Source organism: Felis catus, chromosome C2, assembly GCF_018350175.1.
Source record: "Felis catus isolate Fca126 chromosome C2, F.catus_Fca126_mat1.0, whole genome shotgun sequence".
Lineage (NCBI taxonomy): Eukaryota > Metazoa > Chordata > Mammalia > Carnivora > Felidae > Felis > Felis catus.
This window is the reverse complement of record NC_058376.1, coordinates 47,904,650-47,927,500: the sequence shown is the minus strand read 5'-3', so window position 1 is coordinate 47,927,500 and position 22,851 is coordinate 47,904,650. Positions and strand designations below refer to the sequence as shown.

The following is a 22,851-nucleotide window of genomic DNA, read 5'->3' as shown; positions in this document are numbered from 1 at the left end:
TAATATTCTCAGACACCTAAGGGAAGAATTTGCTGCCATGAAACAAAAAAGAAAACAAATAAGAAATATGGAATAAAAATGCAGGAGGAAGGCTTGAAGATAAAGGAAATCTTCCAGAAAGATGAAAAATGGTAAGAAAATTAGATGGAGAATCAGTCCAAGAGATTCAACATCCCAGTAAAAGGTATTACAGAAAAAGGGACCACATAAAACAGTGAAGAAGGAGTGCTCAAAGAAATAATGCAGGAAGAACTTTCCAGAACTGAAGGAAACTTTCTAGAACATGAAAACCCATTACATATATATATATATATATATATATATATATATATATAATATGTATATATGTATATATTATGTATATGAAACATACCCACACTAAGGAGCATCAATGTGAAATTTCAGATCATTATGGACAAACAAAAGACTAAAATTTTCTAAAAAGAGAAACAATAACATACAATAACATACAAAATACAAAGAATCCAGAAAAAGAATTGTGTCAGATTCTGCAACAGCAATAATGGATGCTAGGGCTTAATGGAAGAATGCCTTCAAAATTAGGAGGAAAATTTATCTGCATATTATACTTTTATACCCAGCCAAACTATCAGACAAGTTACGAGTAAAATAAAGGTATTTTCAGGTATTTAAGGTCTCAAAAAATGGACTTCCTACCCATAGATACTAAAAGCTGTATTCTAGCTAGATAAAGGGCTAAATCAAAAAAGAGAAAGATATGGGATTCAGCAAATAAAGAAATTAATCCAGGACAGTGTTGAAGGGGCAGTAAAGACAAATCTCAAGTGCTCAGCAGACCAAGAGAATAACCTATTCAGAGTGGAATAGGAGTATAGAGGTCTGCAGGAAAGAACAATGAGTGATCTATTTGAGCATATGGAAAATATTCATGGACATGTGGAAAACATACTGGAATATATGGAAACAATTAACTGTAGGAACACAATAAGCTGGGCAAATGAAGAAATGAGGTAAATATTAATGCCATGAAAACAAAGAGTTGTATATATAAGAAAGGAGGAATGATTATAGTCTTTTCACCCTCAGCACTGAAACGGTAGTTCCATGGTCATAACTGTGAGATAATGACAATGGTTTTAACCACAATTTGATATTGTGTTAGCAGGGGAATTAACAATTAGAGAGGGAGTATGGGGTAGATGGCAGAGATGTGTCCTCATATGCTACCTCAGGAAATTAAAAGATCATGTCAGGAGCTGATAAATGAAAAAACCAGCAGTATAAACTATATGTTAGCAAATAAGGAAAACGGCTAAAAGCTGAGGGTAGTTGCCTCCGAAGAAAGACCTAGGATAAGAGTAGGCAAGGTGATCCTGCTTTTTTATGAAAGACTTTTAATAGTGTTTGCTTATCACTTTGGTAAAAATAAAAAAAAAATTACCATTTTACAACAAAAACAAGCACGTTCACTGTAAAAATTAAAACCAAATTTAGAACTGCTGTTTTAGTTTCTTTTGGGTTTGGTCAAAGTTATTTGGTACACACCCATCAAAATGTCCAAAATTAAAAGAGTGATAATTCCAAATATATAGGATGGTGGGAATACAAAAATGATACATTGGTTTTGGAAAAAAAGTTGGTTGGTTTTTAGAAAACTAAACATGATTCAGCAATTCTACTCCTATGTATTTACTTAAGAGAAATAAAAATATACATTCAGAAAAAGACTTGTATATGAATGTTTGTGGCAGATTTATTCATAGTAGTCCCAAATAGGAAGTAGCCCCAGGTATCCATCAACAGAAAAATAGAGATGCCTGGGTGGCTCAGTCGGTTAAGCATCTGACTTCAGCTCAGGTCATGATCTCACAGTTTGTGGGTTTGAGCCCTGTGTCTGGCTCTGTGCTGACAGCTCAGAGCCTGCTTTAGATTCTGTGTCTCTCTCTGTCTTTCTGCCCCTCCCCTCCTTGTGCTCTCTCTCTCTCAAAAATCAATAAACATTAAAAAAAAAAGGAAAAATAAACTGTGGGGTATTCATATAATTTAATATTATAAAATGTTATGAAATAAATTTTACCCACCTCCCTCCCATTCAAATTTTGAAGCCCTAACACCCAATGTGACTGTATTTGGAGACATTCACTTTAAAGAGGTAATAAAGTTAAAGGAGGTCCTAAGAGTAGGATCCTAATCCAGTAGGACTGGTGTCTTTATATGAGGAGGAAGAGACACTCACAGAGGAAAGAGCATGTGAGGACACAGTGAGAAGGTGATCATCTGCAAGCCAAGGAGAGGGGCCTCAGGAGAATCCAAACCTGTTGACACTTTGATCTTGGGTTTCCAGGCTTCAGAGCTGTGAGAAATAAATTTCTGTTGTTTAAGTCACCCAGTCTGTGGTATTTTGCTATGGCAGCCCTAGCAGACTAATGTACTCAGCAATAAGAAAAATGAAACACCATGCATCAGCATGGATGAATCTAAAAAACACTGTACCAAATAAAAGAAGCTTTGACCAAAAGAGCATATGCTATATGATTTCACTTACATGACATCAGAACAGTGGTTGGTCCTGGGGCATGGACTGTGGAATAGTGATATGGAGGTGGTGTGGGAGGATTTTGAGGTGATGATAATCTGTAGGGGGTTTTGTTACAAAATTGTATGAATTTGTCAAAACTCTGTGAATGATACCTTTGACATTTGCATTTTACTGTATGTTAACTTTACCTTGAAAGGAAAAAAAGAAGATCTTTCAATACTGAACTTCAGTTAATGATATGCATGCTGAAGTGTCTGGGAGGAGAGTACTGATTTTGTTAATTACTTTGAAATGTGTCAAAACTCAGGTGACTGAATGGATGAATAGTGTTTCCGAACACATTGCCTGTCAAATTTGGACTGGGTGGTGTAGTCGGTTAAGCGTCCGACTTCAGCCAGGTCATGATCTCGCGGTCCGTGAGTTCGAGCCCCGCGTCAGGCTCTGGGCTGATGGCTCAGAGCCTGGAGCCTGTTTCTGATTCTGTGTCTCCCTCTCTCTCTGCCCCTCCCCCGTTCATGCTCTGTCTCTCTCTGTCCCAAAAATAAATAAACGTTGAAAAAAAAAATTTAAATTTGGACTTTGAGGACACTGAGGGTGTAGGCCTGCAGAAAGTGAGGAAAATCTGGGCCACTTAGGTGGCTCAGTCAATTAAGGGTGCATCTCTTGATCTCAGCTCGGGTCTTGAACTCAGAGTTGTGAGTTTGAGCCCTTTGTTGGGCTCCATGCTCAGTGTGGAGCCTACTTATAAATAGATAGATAGATAGATAGAGAGGAAAATCTTATTGGAAACTGGAGGGAAGGGTATTTTTGTTATGTAGTCGTACAAAGTTTAGTGGTACAAAGTAGTGTTGTCTGCAGCTATGTGGAAAATAGAAAATGTGTCCAATACTATGGGTAATCCAGCAAAGGAGATCCAAATAGCATTGAATGTGTCACCTAATTTCTTCTTGTGGCTTACAGTAAAATTCGAAGGAAGAAATTAAACTGAAAGGACTATCAAAGAAGTCAAGGTATAGGAGTGCAAATCCATTTGTTAAGACCTCAGAAAGAACAAAGGTGGTACCAAACCAATTTGACAATAAATTTCATATATTAAAAAAAAAAAAAAAAGAACAAAGGTGGTACCTCAGAGTACTATTCAGTCTCGTAAGATCTCTTTAAAGAAATCAAAGATGTATCTCACAGATCATCTCAAACATGCCTCTAGGAAGCTTAAGAGTTACTGTCCCTCAATTCTCTCAACAGGGGCCCAAGACTGAGAAAAGTTTATCTTGAAAAGATTTGTGGGTGTGACTTCTGCCCAATCAAGTAAACCCAAGAAGAACCACAGAAGACCCACAGAATTCTTAAAGGAGTTATATATTCAGAAATAAGTGTAGTTTGAGTTGAGAAGCTGAGAGATGGAATAAAATGAGGCGAGGTCTTTGAACCCTCAGAATTCCACTGTCAAGAAGGCCAAAAGAGCTTTTCCATTGCAAATCTATGCTAGCTTTCATTTTAAAAGAAAAGGTGGAAGGATGACTCAGAGGGCAACACAAAGATACCCAAAAGCAGAGCTGAGAACCATGGAAGAACCTAAGGAACCTGGGCCTTAAAACTTAATAAAGAAACTCCCAACATTTTCAAGTGCTCTGGACCAATGACCCCTTGTATCAACTACTTGAATAGAAATGCCTATAAAGGTTATTCTAAACTATTTCCTTAGTTTAATAGGTTGAGAAGAAATGTTCTTAAGAAGCCTTATTTAGGGAACTAAACCCAAGGACCCTTAAATGCCCCTGCACCTGATTTAGACAATAAAATTCTATGCACTGAGCTTAAGCTGTAAAGGGAGAGGACTTTTGCTTTCTTTGTGAGGAGTGAATACATTCTGCATATGGGAGGGATATAAATCACCGAGGCCAGAGGGTAGATTCCAGGAGAGCTACTGGTAATCACTATCTCCAGGTCTTCATTCCCACTTTTTGAATTACTGACTTGATTCTAACAGAATAAGGTAGAAAGGATTAGAGGTCAGCTCTGAGATCAAATATAACATAAAAAAGACTGGTTTCTGTGTTGAGTGCTCTTGCTTGCTTCTGCTTGGGTCACTTAGCCTGAGGGAAGCCAGTGGCAATGTTCTGCGGTAGCCCTGTGCATAGGCTCACATGGTCAGGAATTGAGGCTTACCAATAAGGAGGTCAAGCCCTTCAACTCCAGCCCGCAATTTGACTGGCACCTCATAAGAGATGGATAGCCAGAGAGACTGAGCTAAGCCATGCCTGTGGGATATCAGAAACTCTGATATAATTTATTTTTCTGTTTTAAGCTATTAACTTCTGTGGTAATTTGTTAGGCAATAGTAGATTAATACAAAGAGGAAAAGAATTGAGACAGTTGCAAGGAAGAAGGTAAATCATTGGATGGATAGGACATAGTCCTCTTTTAAAATAGTCAAGAATAATCTTGAAGATGAAGAGTGGGAGAGATATGAAATTATCAATGCTCAAATAAGTAAATATTAAGAAAATACAACAGTGAGAAAGATGAATAGAGAGGAAAAGGGATAAGTACTCTTACTGAGGAGTCCTTTATGATCTGAGGAGATAAACAGATTAGGCTACTGTTAAAAAAAATGTGGTCTTTGAGGGAGAGAGGATGGGTTATGGAACCATGGCGGCTGACATCATGGAGGCATCTATGAAAAGTCACAAAACCCCTCATAAGGAATTATATTCTGGGAACCGTAATTACAAAGTCACTAGGGTTGGCTCTGAAGTGACTGATGTTGAGGAGGGAAGAGGATGATGCAATCTCTAGAAGTAAGGAAATTCATCATTTTTTTTGGAAGCAGTATCTGGAAAAAAAGAAGTGTTGGCAAATCTTTATACTAACATTATTAAGGAGGCCAAGGATGATTATTTAGATGTGAAATGGTTGCTAGAGATGATGTAGTTGCATGGGTAAAAAACTTTTATAAAGTTATAAATCTACTGCTGGAAATACTGGACAGATGGGAGGCATGGACTCAGTAAGAGGAATGTGAGGCCCAGGGATGGCAAAGGAGGGAACATGATCTAACTCAACAGACACTCTTACCTGGTGATATTTAAGCCTAAATGTATATTACAGCTGGCAGCATAATGCCAGGAAGTTCCTATACAAGTATAAAAAAAGCCTAAAGAACAGTAAAGCAACTAAGCAAATTTGAAAAAAAATTCAAAACTTAAACATAGCACAAAAGAATTTATTTTTTCTTTTGTTTTGACCCAGGGGAGGAATGTAATAATTACTATTAAAAAACAAATACTCTGTTACAACTGCCAAATGAGTCCAGTGCCTAGCACTGTGATAGGTACTACAGTGAACACAAAAGAAACCTTGGCCCCCAAGGTGCTTATGAACTGATTGGAGACTTAAGCCCTATGTACAGAAGCAACTATAGAAGAATTCAAGAAAGGACAGCCTATCCATAAGAAGGTCATCCTTGTGATAGTGTGATGATTTCCAGAGAGAGAAGAGTAGCTGGAGAGAGAGGATGGGGAACCCAGAGAGGAGCCAGAGGGACTGTTTGGGCAGTCAGGGGTGACAGAGGAGGGATCCCAGCTCTGAATGTCAAAGTGGGAGAGTCTTTCAAGGAAGGGGCTGGAAGAGGGACATTGGGTCACCTACTTCTGCAGACAGCAGATGGCTCACAAGTAGAGACACAATGAGCTGAGATTGGAAGAGTGGTGAGAAAACTAGGATCGTGGTATAGGCATCTTTTCTTTCATTTCACAAATAAAGAGTGTCAATTTTGGGTGAGGTTCTGTGCTGGGTGCTGTGGAGATGCACAGTTAAACTCTGTCCTGGAGGTATACAGCTTGGTGGGGGGACCAGGAGCTAGATGAAGAGCACTCATATGAGGCAGAGGGCACAAGAAGATTTCCCTGTGAGTTCTCTGGCCAGAGAAATGAGGATAGACATAGAGAAAGGGGATAGGGCATTCTGTCAGTCTAAGACTTGGATTCTTTAAAGTAATTTGGTAGTGAAAGAAATTAGAGCAAGAGAAAGGTGGTTAAAATGGGCAGTACAATCTTAAACTTTCATAATTCTTTTTTCTTGGCAGAAAATAGCAATGGCATGTGGCCAAGAAAGCATATGAGGACATGGTAAATCTGATTTTCCTAAATTGAAAGAGAAAGGACAGGTGAAAAGGGAGATGGTAGCAGCAGCATCCTCAGCACCTGGCTCACAGCCAGACAAGTGGGGCATGACTCCCAGAACCCATCTCTGTGAGTCCCAGGTAACTTGTAAAATGGGGTACCCCCTATCTCATAGGGCACAGGGTACCCCTTACTTTACAGTATCATCTGAGTCATGGTATCTTGCACAGTGCCTATAGTGAGTGCTCAATAAGTGTTCTTTATTATTGTTAAAACCTAGGTTGACAAAAGATAGATGAATGCTCACAGAAATAGAGAATGTATTTCACTTTCTCCTCTCCCATTTTTCCTTGTTCTTCCTATGACTCTCTGCCATTTACCTAACTTAATAGTTGTGGGAAAAGAAGAGTCAAGGAAGAAGGAGCTAAAATAAAAGGTGGAAATTTAGTAAAGTGGATACAAAGACAATAAAAAGAAGTAAAGGTAGAGGCTTGGGCAAATTTAGTCTTTCTGCACTGAGTCCTGAAAAAGTGAGAAACAAGCAAGAAGAAAATCAAGAAAGAAAGGAAAAAGAAAGTCAATGGAGTCTAAAGAAAGATATTTGGAAACACGTTCTGTAGGTAGGCACTACAGAGGCAAAGGTCAAAGAAGCATGAATATGGTGTGGTCAATGGGATAAGCCAAGGTAAAATTAAACTCCACCTTGGTGAAATAAATGAAAAGGCTAAGGATGTTAGCCCGTAGGCCTCTGAAGGAATAGTTAAAACTAAACCTGAGGGGACAGTCTGGGAAGATGGCAGAGTAGGAGGAGCCTAAGCTCACTTTGTCCCATGGCTACACCCAGATAGCAGCCACATCAGTGCAATGAATGCAGAAAATGCCAAAGAAAAATTAAAATCATATTATGCATCTTTTCTGATTAAAATGGTATGAAACTAGAAATTAATCACAAGAAAAAATGTGGAAAAAACCACAAATACATGAAGGTTATATAACATGCTACTAAACAATGAATGAGTCAACCAAGAAATCAAAGAGGAAGTAAAAAAAAAATACAGGGAGACAAATGAAAGTGAAAACACAACCATCCAAAATCTTTGGGATGGAGCAAAGCACTGAGGAGGGAAGTTTATAGCAATACAAGCCTACCTCAAGAAGCAAGAAAAATCTCAAATAAACAACCTAACCTTAGACCTAAAGAAGTTAGAAAAAGAACAAACAAAGCCCAAAGCCAATAGAAGAAAATACATTATAAAGACTAGGTCAGAAATAAATGAAATAAAGACTAAAAAAACAGCAGAATGGATCAATGAACCCGAGGCTAGTTATTTGAAAAGATCAAAAAAACTGATAAACCATTACTCAGACTCATCAAAAATGAGAAGACACAAATCAAGTCAGAAATAAGAGGTGAAATAACAACAGACACCAGAGAAATACAAAGGATCATAAGAGAATATTATCAAAAATTCTATGCCAACAACTGGGACAATGTAGAAGAAATGGATAAATTCCTAGAAACATATAATTTCCCAAAAGTAAATCAGGAAGAAATGGAAAATTTGAACAGACTGAACAGCAATGAAATTAAATCAGTAATAGAAAAATTCCCAACAAACAAAAGTCTCGGACCAGACAACTTCACAGGTGAATTCTATCAAACATTTAAAGAAGAGTTAATACCTTTTCTTCTCAAAATATTCCAAAAACTAGAAGAGGAAGGAATGCTTCCAATTTCATTCTATGAGTCCAGCATTACCCACATACCAAAACCAGATAAAGATACTACAAAAAAAGAGACACGTAGGCCAATATCTCTGATGAACATCGATACAAGAATCTTCAACAAAATATTAGCAAACCAAATCCAACAGTACATCAAAAAAAAAATCACCACAATCAAGTGGGATTTATTCCTGGAATGCAAGGGTGGTTGAATATTATCAAGTCAATCAATGTGATATATTACATCAACAAGAGAAAGGTAAAAAGCATATGATCATTTCAGTGGATGCATAAAAAGTGTTTGACAAAGTACAACATCCATTCATGATAAAAACTCTCAACAAAGTGGGTTTAGAGGGAACATACCTCTCTACATAATAAAGCCCAAATATGAAAAGCCCACATCTAACATTATACTCAATCATGAAAAACTGGGAACTTTTCCTCTAAGACCAGGAACAAGACAAGGATGTTCACTCTCACCAATTCTATTCAACATAGTACTGGAAGTCCTAGCCATAGCAATTGGACAAGGAAAAATAAATAAAAGGCATTCAAATTGGTAAGGAAACTTTCACTATTTGCAGATATCATGATACTATATACAGAAAATCTTGAAGACTCCACCAAAAGTCACAGGATACAAAATTAATATAAATAATATTTTTTTGCATTTCTATACACTAATAATAAAGAAGCAGAAAGAGAAATTAAGAAAACAATCCCATTTATAATTGCACCAAAAATAATAAAACACCCAGGAATAAACTTAACCAGGAAGGTGAAACACTTGTCCTCTGAAAACTATGAAACACTGATCAAAGGAATTGAAGATGACACAAACAAGTGGTAAGATATTCCATATTCATGGAATGGGAGAACCAATATTGTTAAAATTTCCATTAATTTCCCCAAGCAATCTACAGATTTAATGCAATCCCTATGAAAATATCAACAACATTTTCCACAAAACTAGAACAAATAATCCTAAAATTTGTGTGGTACCACAAAAGACCCTGGATACCCATAGCAATCTTGAAAAAGAAGAAAAAAATGGGGAGTATTGCAATATCAGATCTCAAGATACACTATGCAGTTATGGTAATCAAAAGAGTATGGTACTGGCACAAAAACAGACACATAGATCAATGGAACAGAATAGAGAGCCCAGAAAAAAACTATGCTTTTATCCAATTAATCTACAACAAAGGAGGCAAGAATATACAATGTGAAAATGATAGTCTCCTTAACAAATGGTGTTGGGAAAACTGGACAGCTATGTAATTAGCGATACACATGAAAAAGAATAATATTGGACCACTTCTTTACTCCAATGGACCACTTATTTATACTCCACAAAAATAAACTCAAAATGGATTAAAGACTTAAATGTAAGACTTGAAAGCACAAAATTCCTAGAGGGAAAGAAAAAAAAGGCAGAATCTCTTTGACATCAGCTATAGAAACATGTTTCTAGATATGTCTTCTTTGGCTAGGGAAACAAAAGCAAAATCAAACTATTGGGACTATACCAAAATAAAAAAGCTTTTGCACAGAGAAGGAAATCATCAACAAAACAAAAAGACAACCTACTGAATGATAGATATTTGCAAATGATACACCAAAAAAAGAGTTAATATTCAAAATATGTAAAGAACCTACACAATCCAACACCAAAACCCCCAAATAATCCAAGTAAAAATGAGCAGAGGACATTTTTCCAAAGTAGACATACAGATGGTCAACAGACACATGAAAAGATGCTCAACGTCACTAATCATCAAGAAAATGTAAATCAAAACCATAATGAGATATCACCTCACACCTGTCAGAATGGCTAAAATAAAACACACAAGAAGTAACAAGTGTTGATGAAGATGTAAAGAAAAAGGAACCCTCTTCCTGCACTGTTGGTAAGAATGTAAGCTGGTGCAGCCACTGTGAAAGATAGTATGGATGTTCCTCCAAAAATTAAAAGCAGAATTACCATAAGATTTAGTAATTCCACTACTGGGTATTTATCCAAAGAAAACAAAAACACTAATTCAAAAAGATACATGAACCACTATGTTCACTGCTGCATTATGTACAATAGCCAACATATGGAAGCAACCCAAGTGTCCACCCATAGATGAATGGAAAAAGAAGGTGTGATACACACACACACACACACACACACACACACACACACACACACACACGAATATTACTCAGCCATAAAAAAGAATTAAATCTTACCATTTGTAACAACATGAATGAACCTATAGGGTATAATGCTAAGTGAAGTAAGTCAGTCAAAGAAAAATACCATATGATTTCACTCATATGTAGAATGTAAGAAACAAAACAAAGGAACAAAGGGGAAAAAAGAGACAAACCAGAAAACAGACTCTTAACTACAGAGAACAAACTGGTGATTGCCAAAGGAGAGGTGGGTGGAGGAATGGGTAAAATAGGTGAAGGGGATTACGAGTACACTTATCATGGTGAGCAGTGAATAATGCATTGAATTTTTGAATCATTATATTGTACACATGAAACTAATATAACACTCTATGTTAATTATAGTTGAATTAAAAAAGTAAGATAAAATGGGGCTCCTGGGTGGCTCAGTTGGTTAAGCCTCTGACTTCGGCTCAGGTCATGATCTCGTGGTTTATAGGTTCGAGCCCCATGTCGGGGTCTGCACTGACAGCTCAGAGCCTAGAGCCTGCTTTGAATTCTGTGTCTCCCTCTCTCTCCCCCCTCATGTTCTGTCTCTCTCTCCTTCAAAAATAAATACACATAAGAAAAAATTTTTTAAAAAAGTAAGATAAAATAACAGCAAAAAGAAAAAAAAAACCAAAACCTGATATAGGACCTTGGAGCAAAATATTTAATGGCTGGAGAGAAAACCAAGATGATTGCATATTAAATATGCATATCTTTCCATATTCTCCCATCCCTCAAAGAAAAAAATAACAAAATAAAAAAGATGAAGTGTTATTCACTATAATAATGATCACTTTGGTGTTTACTCTTTGCCAACCACTGTTTGAAGTACTTAACAAGTATTAGTTATTTAATCTCCACTGCAACTCTGTGAGGAAAATATATTTATTATCATCATTTTACAAATAAGGAGACTGAGGCACAGAGAGTTTAACTTGCTCAATATCTCACAGCTTGGAGGTAGGTCACCAGTATGCTAAACTGCTTCCCACAATTATCTGAGCCTGGTTACAAACTGGGTAGAGTCATCCTCTCATGGAATGAGTTTAGGGCCACTTACAATAAGACCACAAATCATTACTGTGAAGAAGATGATAATTTTAGTTTGATAGTAGATAATCCTTTAAAAAATCCCACATAGTTGGGGCACCTGGGTGGCTCAGTAGGTTATGTGTTGACTTCAGCTCAGGTCATGATCTCACGGTTTGTGGGATTGAGCCCCATGTTGGGCTCTGTGCTGACAGCTCAGAGCCTGGAGCCTGCTTCAGATTCTGTCTTCCTCTCTCTCTCAGCCCCTCTCCTGCTTGCACTCTGTCTCTCTCTCTCAAAAATAAATAAACATTAAAAAATTTAAGAAAAAATCACACATGGTTACCAATCCGGTTTGAGAGACACACAATGTGAAAAAGCTGCAAATGGATGTGAGTGGCCAATAGGAAGATTAAAAAGGAAATAAAAGGTCATAAATCCAGGGAGCAAAATATATCAAAAGGCCACTTTTGGTAATATTGAAGGCAGAAATCCCTTGATAAATATTCATACAATGGACCATAATGCTAGGTAGACATGAGACCCTGGGACCTGCTGGCAGCATGGCATGGTACTGTAATCATGCACTGGTGTGCAGGGTAATCTTGCATGTCTTTATGCTATTTGTCTTTTCCTAGGAACTGTACCAAAAAAAGTAATACTGGATTTTTGGTAAACATGTGGTACAAGAATCTAAGATACCATTATTGTAAAATATATTTATATTATAAAAAAAATTTAGGGGGAAAATAGACCTTGCTGGTTTATAATTAATGAAAACATGGGTGTTTACAAAGGCAAAGAAGATCTAGGCTTCCTCAAACCCCACTAACTGATGTTAAAGAACAGAGAATGCTGTAGAGGGGTAGAAGATGATTCTAGAATCCAACAGTTGTGACTCTCCCACAGTACGGTCACCTGTTTGGTTTTCTTTGACAGGGCAGGAACTGGAGCTGTCTCCTGCTGCATCATTTCTGTGTCTCCTCTTCCTTCACCATCTGATGCCTCTAGGAAATATAAAGTTTAACAATTAGAAAAGCATCTCTCTCTCTCTCTCTCTCTCTCTCTTTCCTATTGCTAGTGCAATCTTGGTACTCCCTTTCTAGAAGTTTCTATCCTTGACTCAATAATTCTAAGAAGCTGAATTCAAGGAAATGATCCAAAATGTAGAGATTTAAACACCAAGATATCAGTCTTTTCTATAAAACTGCAAAAGTGCAGATTATCCAGATGCCTAAGATTTGAAAATGTTTACTTATGGAGCACTTATACGGATCTTACAGATATTAAACTTGTCATATTCAGATAAGAAAGTTGCTGTTTAGAGGGGTAAAGCAATTTGCCCCAGGTCACACACCCAGATCTATTTGAGTCCAAAGTCTTCTCTGCAAGCGGTATTGCCTGCCCTGAAAACCAGCAGCTCTAGATAGCTCGGCACTGGCCCCGGGGGAATGTTAAGAGACTGTGACAAAAGGATTATAGACCATGAGAAATACTTACTTTGAATATTTTAAATCTTTTGACAATGGAAAAAATTAATTCTTACTCTAAGAGTCATGAAAAATGTAAGTTTTAACAGTTTCCCTATTTATAAAGCTCTACTGAAGAAACACAGCAACTATAAATTTCTCATTTCCCATAATGCCATACTGCATTCCAGAGTTTAGCAGTTGCTCTCTTTAAACACATTTTTTGAATCCTTGAAAGGTTTTACTCACTTTCTTTGAATTTCTCTATGTATCTCAAAGTCAAGCCAAAATGTGAATTTGTGAGCAACCTTGGTTAGAATTCATATTTAAGTTCAAATTAACCAATCTGGTAGTCCTAAGCTTTTAAATGTTTGCATACTATGGTGGTTAGTTTCATATGACAACTTGATTGGGCCATGGGGTACCCAGATATTTGGTCAAACGTTACTCTGGGTGTTTCTATGAGGGTTTTTGGGATGAGATTAATCTTTGAATGGTAGACTGAATAAAGCAGATTGCCTTCCCTAATGTGGGTGGGCCTCATTAGATGAAGGCCTGAGTAGAACAAAAAGGCTGACCTTCTGCTGAGTAAGAATTTTTTCTGCCTTTGGACTTGAACTGAAGTATCAGTTCCTTCTGCATCTAGAGCCTGTCAGCTTTCAGACTAGAACTACATCATCAGCTCTCTTAGTTCTCAGGCCTTCTGACCAGGATTGGAACCTGGGTTCCAGCTGGCCACTTCACAGTACAGAGGTTGGGACTTGCTGGCCTCAACGACTGCACAGGTCAATTTCTTATTTTACATATGGACAGATACAGATAGAAAAAGATACAGATATAGATCTCCTATTGGTTCTGTTTTTACAGAGAAGTGAAGACACATATTTCTAATTAGCTGTATAGCATGAAAAAAAGGATTCTACCCATAGAGTATTAGCAGGTAGAAGATTAATAGGGCTTCTAAATGAGTGATTACGTTGGCATTAATAGCATTTATAGAACTTCTACTTCATTTATAGAACTTCTGCTTCTGGAAAGATAGTAATAGTAGGAGTAGTAGTATTTTTCCCTCTTCCTCCTGCTAAGTACAGCTAAAACTCCTGGACATTATATATAAAACAAACATAGAAAGCCTAAAAGTAGAGAGAAGAAGGCACTTTGGGACTTCGGGGTATAAATGACATCACAGTAGTTAGTTTTCTGGGTTTTCTTTTGCCTCATTATCTCAGGCTTGGAGCTAAATAAGCCAGCAACCTGGAAATGCCAATGGGAGCAGACAAAAAAAAGCCCTACCAAACATCTGTTCTATTTAACAAAATGACCAGGAAAAAGACAACACAGTAAGATGGAAAATGTTTAGACAATAACTATTTGACTCCAAACACCACCAAAAAAACCCAGACAACCAAACAAAAAAACCAAACTGGCTCTGCCCACATCAGCAAAGGCTGAGTGGGGAGCCTAGACTTCCACTCTTGCCAAGCTGTAATGAGGTACCCAACTCCACTTTCCACCAGGGTGTTATCAGAGATGGTCAAGCAGGGAATGAAACCCCAAAGGGATTTTCATCCCTTAAGGGTAGTAACAAACCCCTGTTCCCTCCTCCCATCACTACCACCACCATTGCAGTATCAATAGAGACCATATGGTGAGCCTTGAATTCCACTTCCTCTGGGCAGTAATGAAGTGCACCTCTCCCTCCCCACTAGGATGGTATTAGAGGAGGCCTGGTAAAGTGTCAGCATTTTCCATATGGCAAAGTGGTAACAAGGTCACACTCACCCTAGTGGTTTTAACAACCACTAAAAAAGCTATAGAAAGGGATACACTCAAAAACACATAAATAAATAAAAATAGAATTTTGAAAATGTTCAAGGAACAAAAAGGAAAGAGAAAATAGAGAAACTAAAAACAGCAAACAGATAAAAAAAACAGAATAAAATGGAAGGTTTAATCCTTACATATCAATAATTACATAAATGCAAATGGCTTAAAAATGCAAATTTAAAGATAGAGATCGACAGAATAGATTAAAAACTATGCCATTTACAAGAAACTTTCCTCAAACGTAGTAAGATATACAAGTTGAAAGCAAAATGATGGGGAAAATGTAACATAGAAATACTGATCAAAAGAAAGCAGAGTGGCTATATTAATATCAGATGAGTGGCTTCAGCGTAAAGAAAATTACCACAGAAAGAGAAAAATTACCATTCTGTAATGATAACAGTGTGGCTGTATCAAGGAGATATAGCAATCCTTAATGTGTATGCACCACATGCAGGAAGGAAACGCAGGAAGGAAAAACTGATAGAAATGAAAGAAGAAATAGACAAAAGTACAGTTCAGTGGCAAACTTCAAGAGTTCTCTTTCAAAAACTGAGTGAATTACTAAACATAAAATCAGCAAGAATATAGAAGAATGAAGTGACAACAATTAACCAATAGGATCTGATCAACATTTGTACTCAATACTCCACTCAACAGAACATAGTCTTTTCAAGTGTTGTGGAACATAGCCTAAGATACAGCATATTCTAGGCCATAAGACATCAACAAATTTAAAAGGAATTGATAAACACCATGTATAAAAGACTTACAGTAAACATTATACTTAATAATGAAAGGCAGAATGCTTTCTCCCTGATTGGGAACTAGGCATAGATGTCTGTTCTGACCGGAATTATTCAACACAGTGCTAGAACTTTTCATCAGTGCAATAAGGCAAGAAAGGAAAGGAAAGGCATATACGTCAGAAAGGAAGACATCAAACTGCCCCCATTTGCAAATGACATGATTGTTTACATAGAAAATCCCAAGAAATCTAAAAAAAGTCTACCCCCAAACTCCCAAACCGTGCTAGAATAAGTGAGTTTAGCTAAGCTGTAGAATAAAAGATAAACATGTAAAAATTTTATTTCTATATATTAAGCAACAAACATGAACACAAAAATTAAAAATACAATGCTATTTACAATTGCTGAAAAAAACTTAAAATACTTAGGTGTAAATTTAACAGAACATGTATGGGACATGCATGCTTAAGACTACAAAACACCAATGGAAGAAATCAAAGAAGACCTAAATAGAGGTGCCTGGGTGGCTCAGTCAGTTAAGCATCTGACTCTTGATTTTGCCTCAGGCCATGATCTCATGGTTCATGGGATGGAACCCACCATCAGGCTCTGCACTGTCAGCAGAACCTGCTTGGAATTCTCTCTCCCTCTCTCTCTGAAATCAAGAGTTGGATGTTCAACAGACTGAGCCACGCAGGCACCCCTACCCAACTGATTTTTAACAGCAGCAATTCAAGAGAGGAAAAGTAACCTTTTCAACAAATTGGGGAAAAAAACCATAGGCAAAAAAATGAAGACTTACCTAAGTTTTACACCTTATACAAAATTTACCTCAAAAATGGATCACAAATTTAAAGGTAAAATGTAAAACTATAAAATCTTTAGAAAAAAAGGAGAAATCTTTAGGATCTAGGGTTAGGCAAAGTTCTTAGTTTTGACACTAAAAGTACAATCAATAAAAGGGACAATAGATAAGTTAGACTTTACCAAAATCGAAAACGTCTGCTTGGCAAAGACCATGTTAAGGGGGTAGAAAAACAGGGTACCGAGTGGGAGAAATATTTGCAAACCACATGTCTAACAAAGGACAGACCAGTATCTAGACAAAATAAAGAATTCTCAAAATTGGACACTAAAAAACTAGGCAACAGAATTAGGAAATGGCAAAAGACATGAATAGACATTTCACTGAAAAGTAAATAAGTACAGGAAGATATGTTCCATATCATTAACCACTACAGAAATGCTAATTAAAGCCACAAAATATCAGTACAAATCTACCGATGGATAACATTAAAAACAGTGTCAACACCAAATGCTGATGAGGATGCGGAGAAACTGGATTTTCATTCACTGCAAGTGGGAATGGAAAATAGTACAGCCACTTCATTCCGCAAATGGAAAAAAGTTTGGCAGTTCCTTAAACATACAGGGGCCTGGGTTTCTCTGTTGGTTAAGTATCCGACTCTTGATTTTGGTTCAGGTTACAATCTCCCAGTTGTGAAATGGAGCCCCATCTCCCATGTGAAATGGAGCCCATGAATCCCCCTGCTTGGGATTCTTCTCCCCCTGTCTCTCTCTCTGTGCTTCCCCCACTTGAGCTCTATCAACAACAACCAAAAACATGAGACATGCAACTACTATACAACACAGCAATTGCACTCCTGGGCACTTATCCCAGAGAAACAAAAACTTAAGTTTAAACAACAAATTGTCCAGAAATGTTACAGCAACTTTACTTATTATTTATAATAGCCCCAAACTAGAAAAAACCCAGATGTCCTTCAATAGGTGACTGGTTAGACAAACTGTGATATATGCATACTATAGAATACTAATCAATAAAAAGAAATAAACTATTAATACATAAAACCTAAGATAAATTTCCAGAGAATTATGCTTACTGAAAAAAGCCAAGCCCCAAAGGTTACACACTGTGTGATTCCATGTATACATCATTCTCGAAATGACAAAATTCTAGAAATGGAAAACAGAATAGTGGTCTCAAGGAGTTAAGGAAGGAGTAGGGTTGGGGGGATTAGGTATGGTTACAAGAGAGCAACAAAAGAAGGATTCTTGTGGGGATGGAAATGTTCTGTATCTCAACTGAATCAGTCTCAAAATCTTTGTTGTTACCATTTACATATACATATAGCTTTGCAATTTGTTACTATTGGGGGAATCTGGGTAAAGGGTATATGTGATCTCTCTGTATACTGTTTCCTACAATTACATGTGGATCTATGATGATTTCACAATTAAAAAGTTTAATTTAAAAAGTGTTTAAAGGAAATATACCTTCTTCTTCAGGAAGCCCAAAATTATTATGCTGCAAAGGCAACAGGTGTGTGGTACCAGAGTCCCATCCTGCTGCTGGGCTACCCCTGTCACTGCTGTCCTGATTAGGAGAGCCAGAAAGGCAGCAGAATTCAGAAATAAATTCAACCCAGGGAGGCCATGATGAGTCTTCAGAAATAAAAGCCTCCAGGGTACGGTTGCCACAATAAATACAAAAATATAAAAATTATTGAATAATTTTTTTAGTAGAAGTATGTCCCAAATATTATATGGGAATATCTATATGGTATTAAACATTATTCATCATTTATCTGAAAGTTGAATTTAAAGAGGAGCCATGTATTTTTATTTGCTAAATCTGGTAACCCTACCTGGGGAATTTCTTTCCCCATCAAAGCCACCTTTAGTGCTGTGAAATTTCTCATACTGGCTTCCCTTCACAGATCCTCCTTTCTCTTAACATCCTCCAACCCATCTTCATCTGGGATCTTTCAGGGAAGCCTTGGCTGACCACACAGCCTTCCTTCTTTCTGTTGTCTCTGTACTTCTAAACTTACCTTATAAATCAGCATATAATTTTATCCTTGTATATAGTGTGCTGCTATTGCATAAATGTTAGGCTTTCTCTCTGCTGACCCATAAATACTGTGAGGGTATCCATTAGTGTCCCAAGTATTTAGCCCAGTATTGATTAAAAGTAATGTGGCACCTGGGTGGCACAGTCAGTTGAACATCCCACTCTTGATTTCAGTTCACGTCATGATCTCATGGTTCGTGCTGACAGCTTGGAGCCTGCTTGGGATTCTCTCTCTCTTCCTCTCTCTCTCTCCTCCTCCCCCAACCTGTGCGTATGCAAGCTCTCTCTCCCAAAATAAATAAACTTAAAAAAAGGAAAAAGCACTCCCCCATACCTATTGCTTCATTTGTATTTCTATTATAAAAGTAATATACATTCTACATGTAAAACATCAGACCACTTATACAAATCTTCCATTATTAACTTTAAAAGCCATTTCAAGATAAAGTGGATAAAATGCAAGTAAGTAAATAAATGTCAGAATCAAACACCAAAAACTTTTAAAACTCATATAATGGTTTAAAAAATTTTTCTGGGGCGCCTGGGTGGCATAGTCAGTTAAGCGTCCAACTCTTGATTTCGGCTAAGGTCATCATTTCACTGTTCATGAGTTCAAGCCCCACTTTGGGCTCTGCACTGATGGCAAGGAGCCTGCTTGGAATTCTCTCTCTCCTTCTCTCTGCTCCTTGCCTGCTTGTTCTCTCTCTCTCTCAACATAAATAAATAAACTTTAAAAAATTAAAAATCTGAATTCTGTATTCCTCCATTGCCCAGAATCGGATAACTGAAGAGTACAGTCTGTATTTTAAGAAGTCTAGTTGAAAATAACACATTTTTAAAGGTATGTGACTCTTATGCAACAAAAACCCATGAGAAATATTTAAAATACCTTGTTAACCAAATGCTCTAAATCTGAGTTACTTTCTGAGCCAAAAAATTATTTCATCTGAAACCTTTTAACATATAAAATGAGATCATCTCATGTCACTGTAGGTTGAATAAATTAGTTGTTTCTTTAGTCTGCAATGTTTTTTGGTTCCAAAAGAGAAAACTGCTTTTCTGAAATAAAGATGCTAGCTCTGTGATTTCCATTAAGAGAGTATTAAAAGAAAAGTATGGGACCCAACCTAGCCAGCCTGGTTCCAGCTCCCAGCTTCCTCTAGAACTGCTGGCCTTTGAGGAGGTTAGGCCAGGTCTCTGCTAATTAGTCCCAGTGTCTGACTGGGCCTCTTGAGTGGAGTCAACAAGATGGGGTAGCTGCATTTCCTACTCCCTGAGAGTATACTGGAAAGAAAGAAAGAAAGAAAGAAAGAAAGAAAGAAAGAAAGAAAGAAAGAAAGAAAGAAAGAAAGAAAGAAAGAAAAAGAAAGCAAGAAAGGAAAAAAGAAAGCAAGAAAGGAAGAAAGAGAGAGAAAGGAAGAAAGAGAAAGAAAGGAAGGAAGGAAGGAAGGAAGGAAGGAAGGAAGGAAGGAAGGAAGGAAGAAAAAAAGATACCACTAGAAGGAACTGGTTGAATTCTTCCAATACAGGAGTCAAGTATACTGTCCCTTTCCAACCCAAGGCAAAAAGGGTATGCAAAATTAAAAAGTTGTACATATTTTCTCTTTCCCTCAGAGATTGTAGACCATGGCCCAAACACACCTGTAGCACCCTTCCCTAGAACTATAGGGAAAGTAGAGGAGAAACCAGGTATGGGATGTATGAAACCAAAAACTAGTCAGTGGAAAATCCTTCCAATCATCAAAAATATAAAACTCTAAGAGAATTAGGTTCCCATTTTCGTCTATTCAAAGTGAAAGACCTTTCCTGTAGGAACACAGTAGATGGTACATTTTATATAGTTTTCAAGGAACCATATATATTTTGTTCTTATTTGATGGGGATGAGTAAAATAAAAACTTTCAGAATTCTTGTGTTTACAGCAGTACTGTTGTTATTTCTTATTTAAAACAACTACTTTCATACCTAATTTTATATCAGTAATTTTATATTCTTTTTCTAAGAGAGGGCCCCTTATATTGAAAAGCTCAGGTCTCACGGGGTGCCTTGGTGGCTCAGTCAGTTAAGTGTCTGACTTTGGCTCAGGTCATGATCTCACAGTTCATGAGTTCGAACCTGGCATCAGGCTCTCTGCTATCAGTATAGAGCCTGTTTTGGATCCTCTCTTCCCCTCTCTCTCTGCCCCACCCCAGCTCGTGCTCTCTCTCCCTCTCTCTCTCAAAAATAAATATTAAAAAAAAAAAAAAGCAGCCCAGGTCTCATAAAAACCTTGACGTGCACTGGCTAATAACCTGCTGAACTCCACTAGTTCTCAGTTTCTCAACAAAACAAACTACTAAAACACACAACAGTAATGGATAAATTTCAAAGGCATGATGCTAAGTTAAAGACACACAAGATTCAAGAAGATACATAATGTGTGATTCCATTTATTTAACATTCTGGAAAAGGCAAATTATAGGGACAAAAACCAAATGAGTAGTTACTGGGAACAGATACGGAAGACTTCTCAGGGATGACAGAAATGTATCTTAACTGTGTTGGTGGTTACACAACTGTATCCATCTGTCAAAATTCATTGAACCGTACACAAAAAGGGTAATTATACTAAATGTAAATTAATCCTCAAGCAACCCGACTTTAAAAAATAATAGACCCTAACTTTCATTAAACAATATGTAACACTTATGCAATGTCAGACAACTAATATTGTGACAGAGCTGGGATTTAAATCCAAGAGTCCATGATTTTAACAGCCACAGTAATTTTGCCTGAAAAGATGCTGCTTACAGTTTAATGATGTTTCCTTCTACTCCTTGATTACTAAGACTTTGTTGTGTTTTTTTAAATGTTTATTTGTTTTTGAGAGAGAGAAGGGGAAGGAGCAGAGAGACAGGGACAGAAGATCTCAAGGGGGCTCTGCACTGACAGCAGCAAGCCTGAGGAGGGGCTTGAACTCACCAACCATGAGATCATGATCTGAGCCGAAGTTGGACGCTCAACTGACTGAGCCATCCAGGCGCCTCAAGTTAGTTAGTTACTTATTTTTGAGACACAGAGTGTAAGCGGGGCAGAGGGGGAGAGGGAGAGAGAAAGAATCTCAAGCAGGCTCCTCGCTCAGCGCAGAGCCTAATGTGGGGCTCAATCCCACAACTCTGGGATCATGACCTGAACTGAAATCAAAAGTCAGATGCTCAATCAGCTGAGCCACCCAGGCGCCCTTTTTCTATTTAATTCAGCTTTGGTAAGTGACGTTTTTCTAGGTAATTGGAGATTTTATCCAACTGATCAAATTTGTTGGACTTGATCACTGTATGTAGCTATGTTTCCTTTTTTGTTTCTCCCTTTTTTTTTTTTTATTTGTACCTTATTTTTTCTTGTTCAACTTTGGAGAGGTCTTTAAAAAACAGTAACAACCAGGTTCTGTATTTATAGATGTTTTCTATTATATTTCTGATTTTTACCACACTAATGTTCTTTACTTTCTTTGGGTTTACTTTACTAATTTTCTCACTTTTGTACCTGGATAGCTAGCCCACTAAGTTTTTCTTTTTCTGATGTAAGCATTAGGCTATATATATTCTCTAAATATAACTGACGTTGAATACCATAGGTTTTAATGTTATAGCATTTTCATAATCACTTAATTCTAAATAGTTTTAAAGTTCCACAACGATTTTTCGTTGATGAGTTATCTGGAAGTGTATTTTTAAATTTCCAAAACAGATTTTTTTCATTATCTTTTTTCAGTATTGTGGTTAGAAAAGTGGTTTGCATATTAATTATTTGATATTTGTTAAGACTTACTTTATTTTCTAGCACAGGGACCACCGAACTTTTTAGGTAAAGGGCCATATAGCAAATAGGTGGAGTGTATGGAGAGCCATAAGCTCTCTGTGAGTAACTACTCAAATCGCTGTTGGGCAAAAGCAGCCCTAGACACTGTATAAATGAATGGGCATGGCTGTGTTCTGATAAACTGTATTTACAGAAACACATCCTGGCTGAATTGGGTTCATAGGCCACAGTTTGCCAGGCCCTGGCCTAGTCCGTAAACAATTAAAAAATGTGTCAGTGTTTTTGAATAAAATGTATAATTTCTAATTGTTAGGTGCAGAGTTCTACATATGATCATAGATAAACTTGTTAATTATGTTTTTTTTTCAAGTTAATTATGTTTTTTAAACCCATTATATGTGTATAAATTTTTTAAATATATTTTTCTTAAGTTTACTTATTTACTTTGAGAGAGACAGACAGACTGTGAGTGGGGGAGGGGCAGAGAGAGGCGGGGACAGAGGATCTGAAGAAGCGGGCTCAG

At 37.2% G+C, this 22,851-nt stretch overlaps 1 protein-coding gene across 7 annotated transcripts in view; it reads right to left on the bottom strand.

The window, feature by feature from the left end:
- Positions 1-22,851, bottom strand: part of CMSS1 (cms1 ribosomal small subunit homolog) — a 381,638-nt gene that overhangs the window by 20,523 nt on the left and 338,264 nt on the right. For 6 of the 7 annotated variants that reach the window (XM_045036812.1, XM_045036811.1, XM_045036810.1 and 3 more), the window contains one exon: positions 12,529-12,617. In XM_045036812.1, coding sequence (XP_044892747.1) covers positions 12,529-12,617 — 89 coding nt within the window. The remainder of the gene's footprint in view (positions 1-12,528; positions 12,618-22,851) is intronic. The other variant, XM_019839612.3, reaches the window with a different exon arrangement.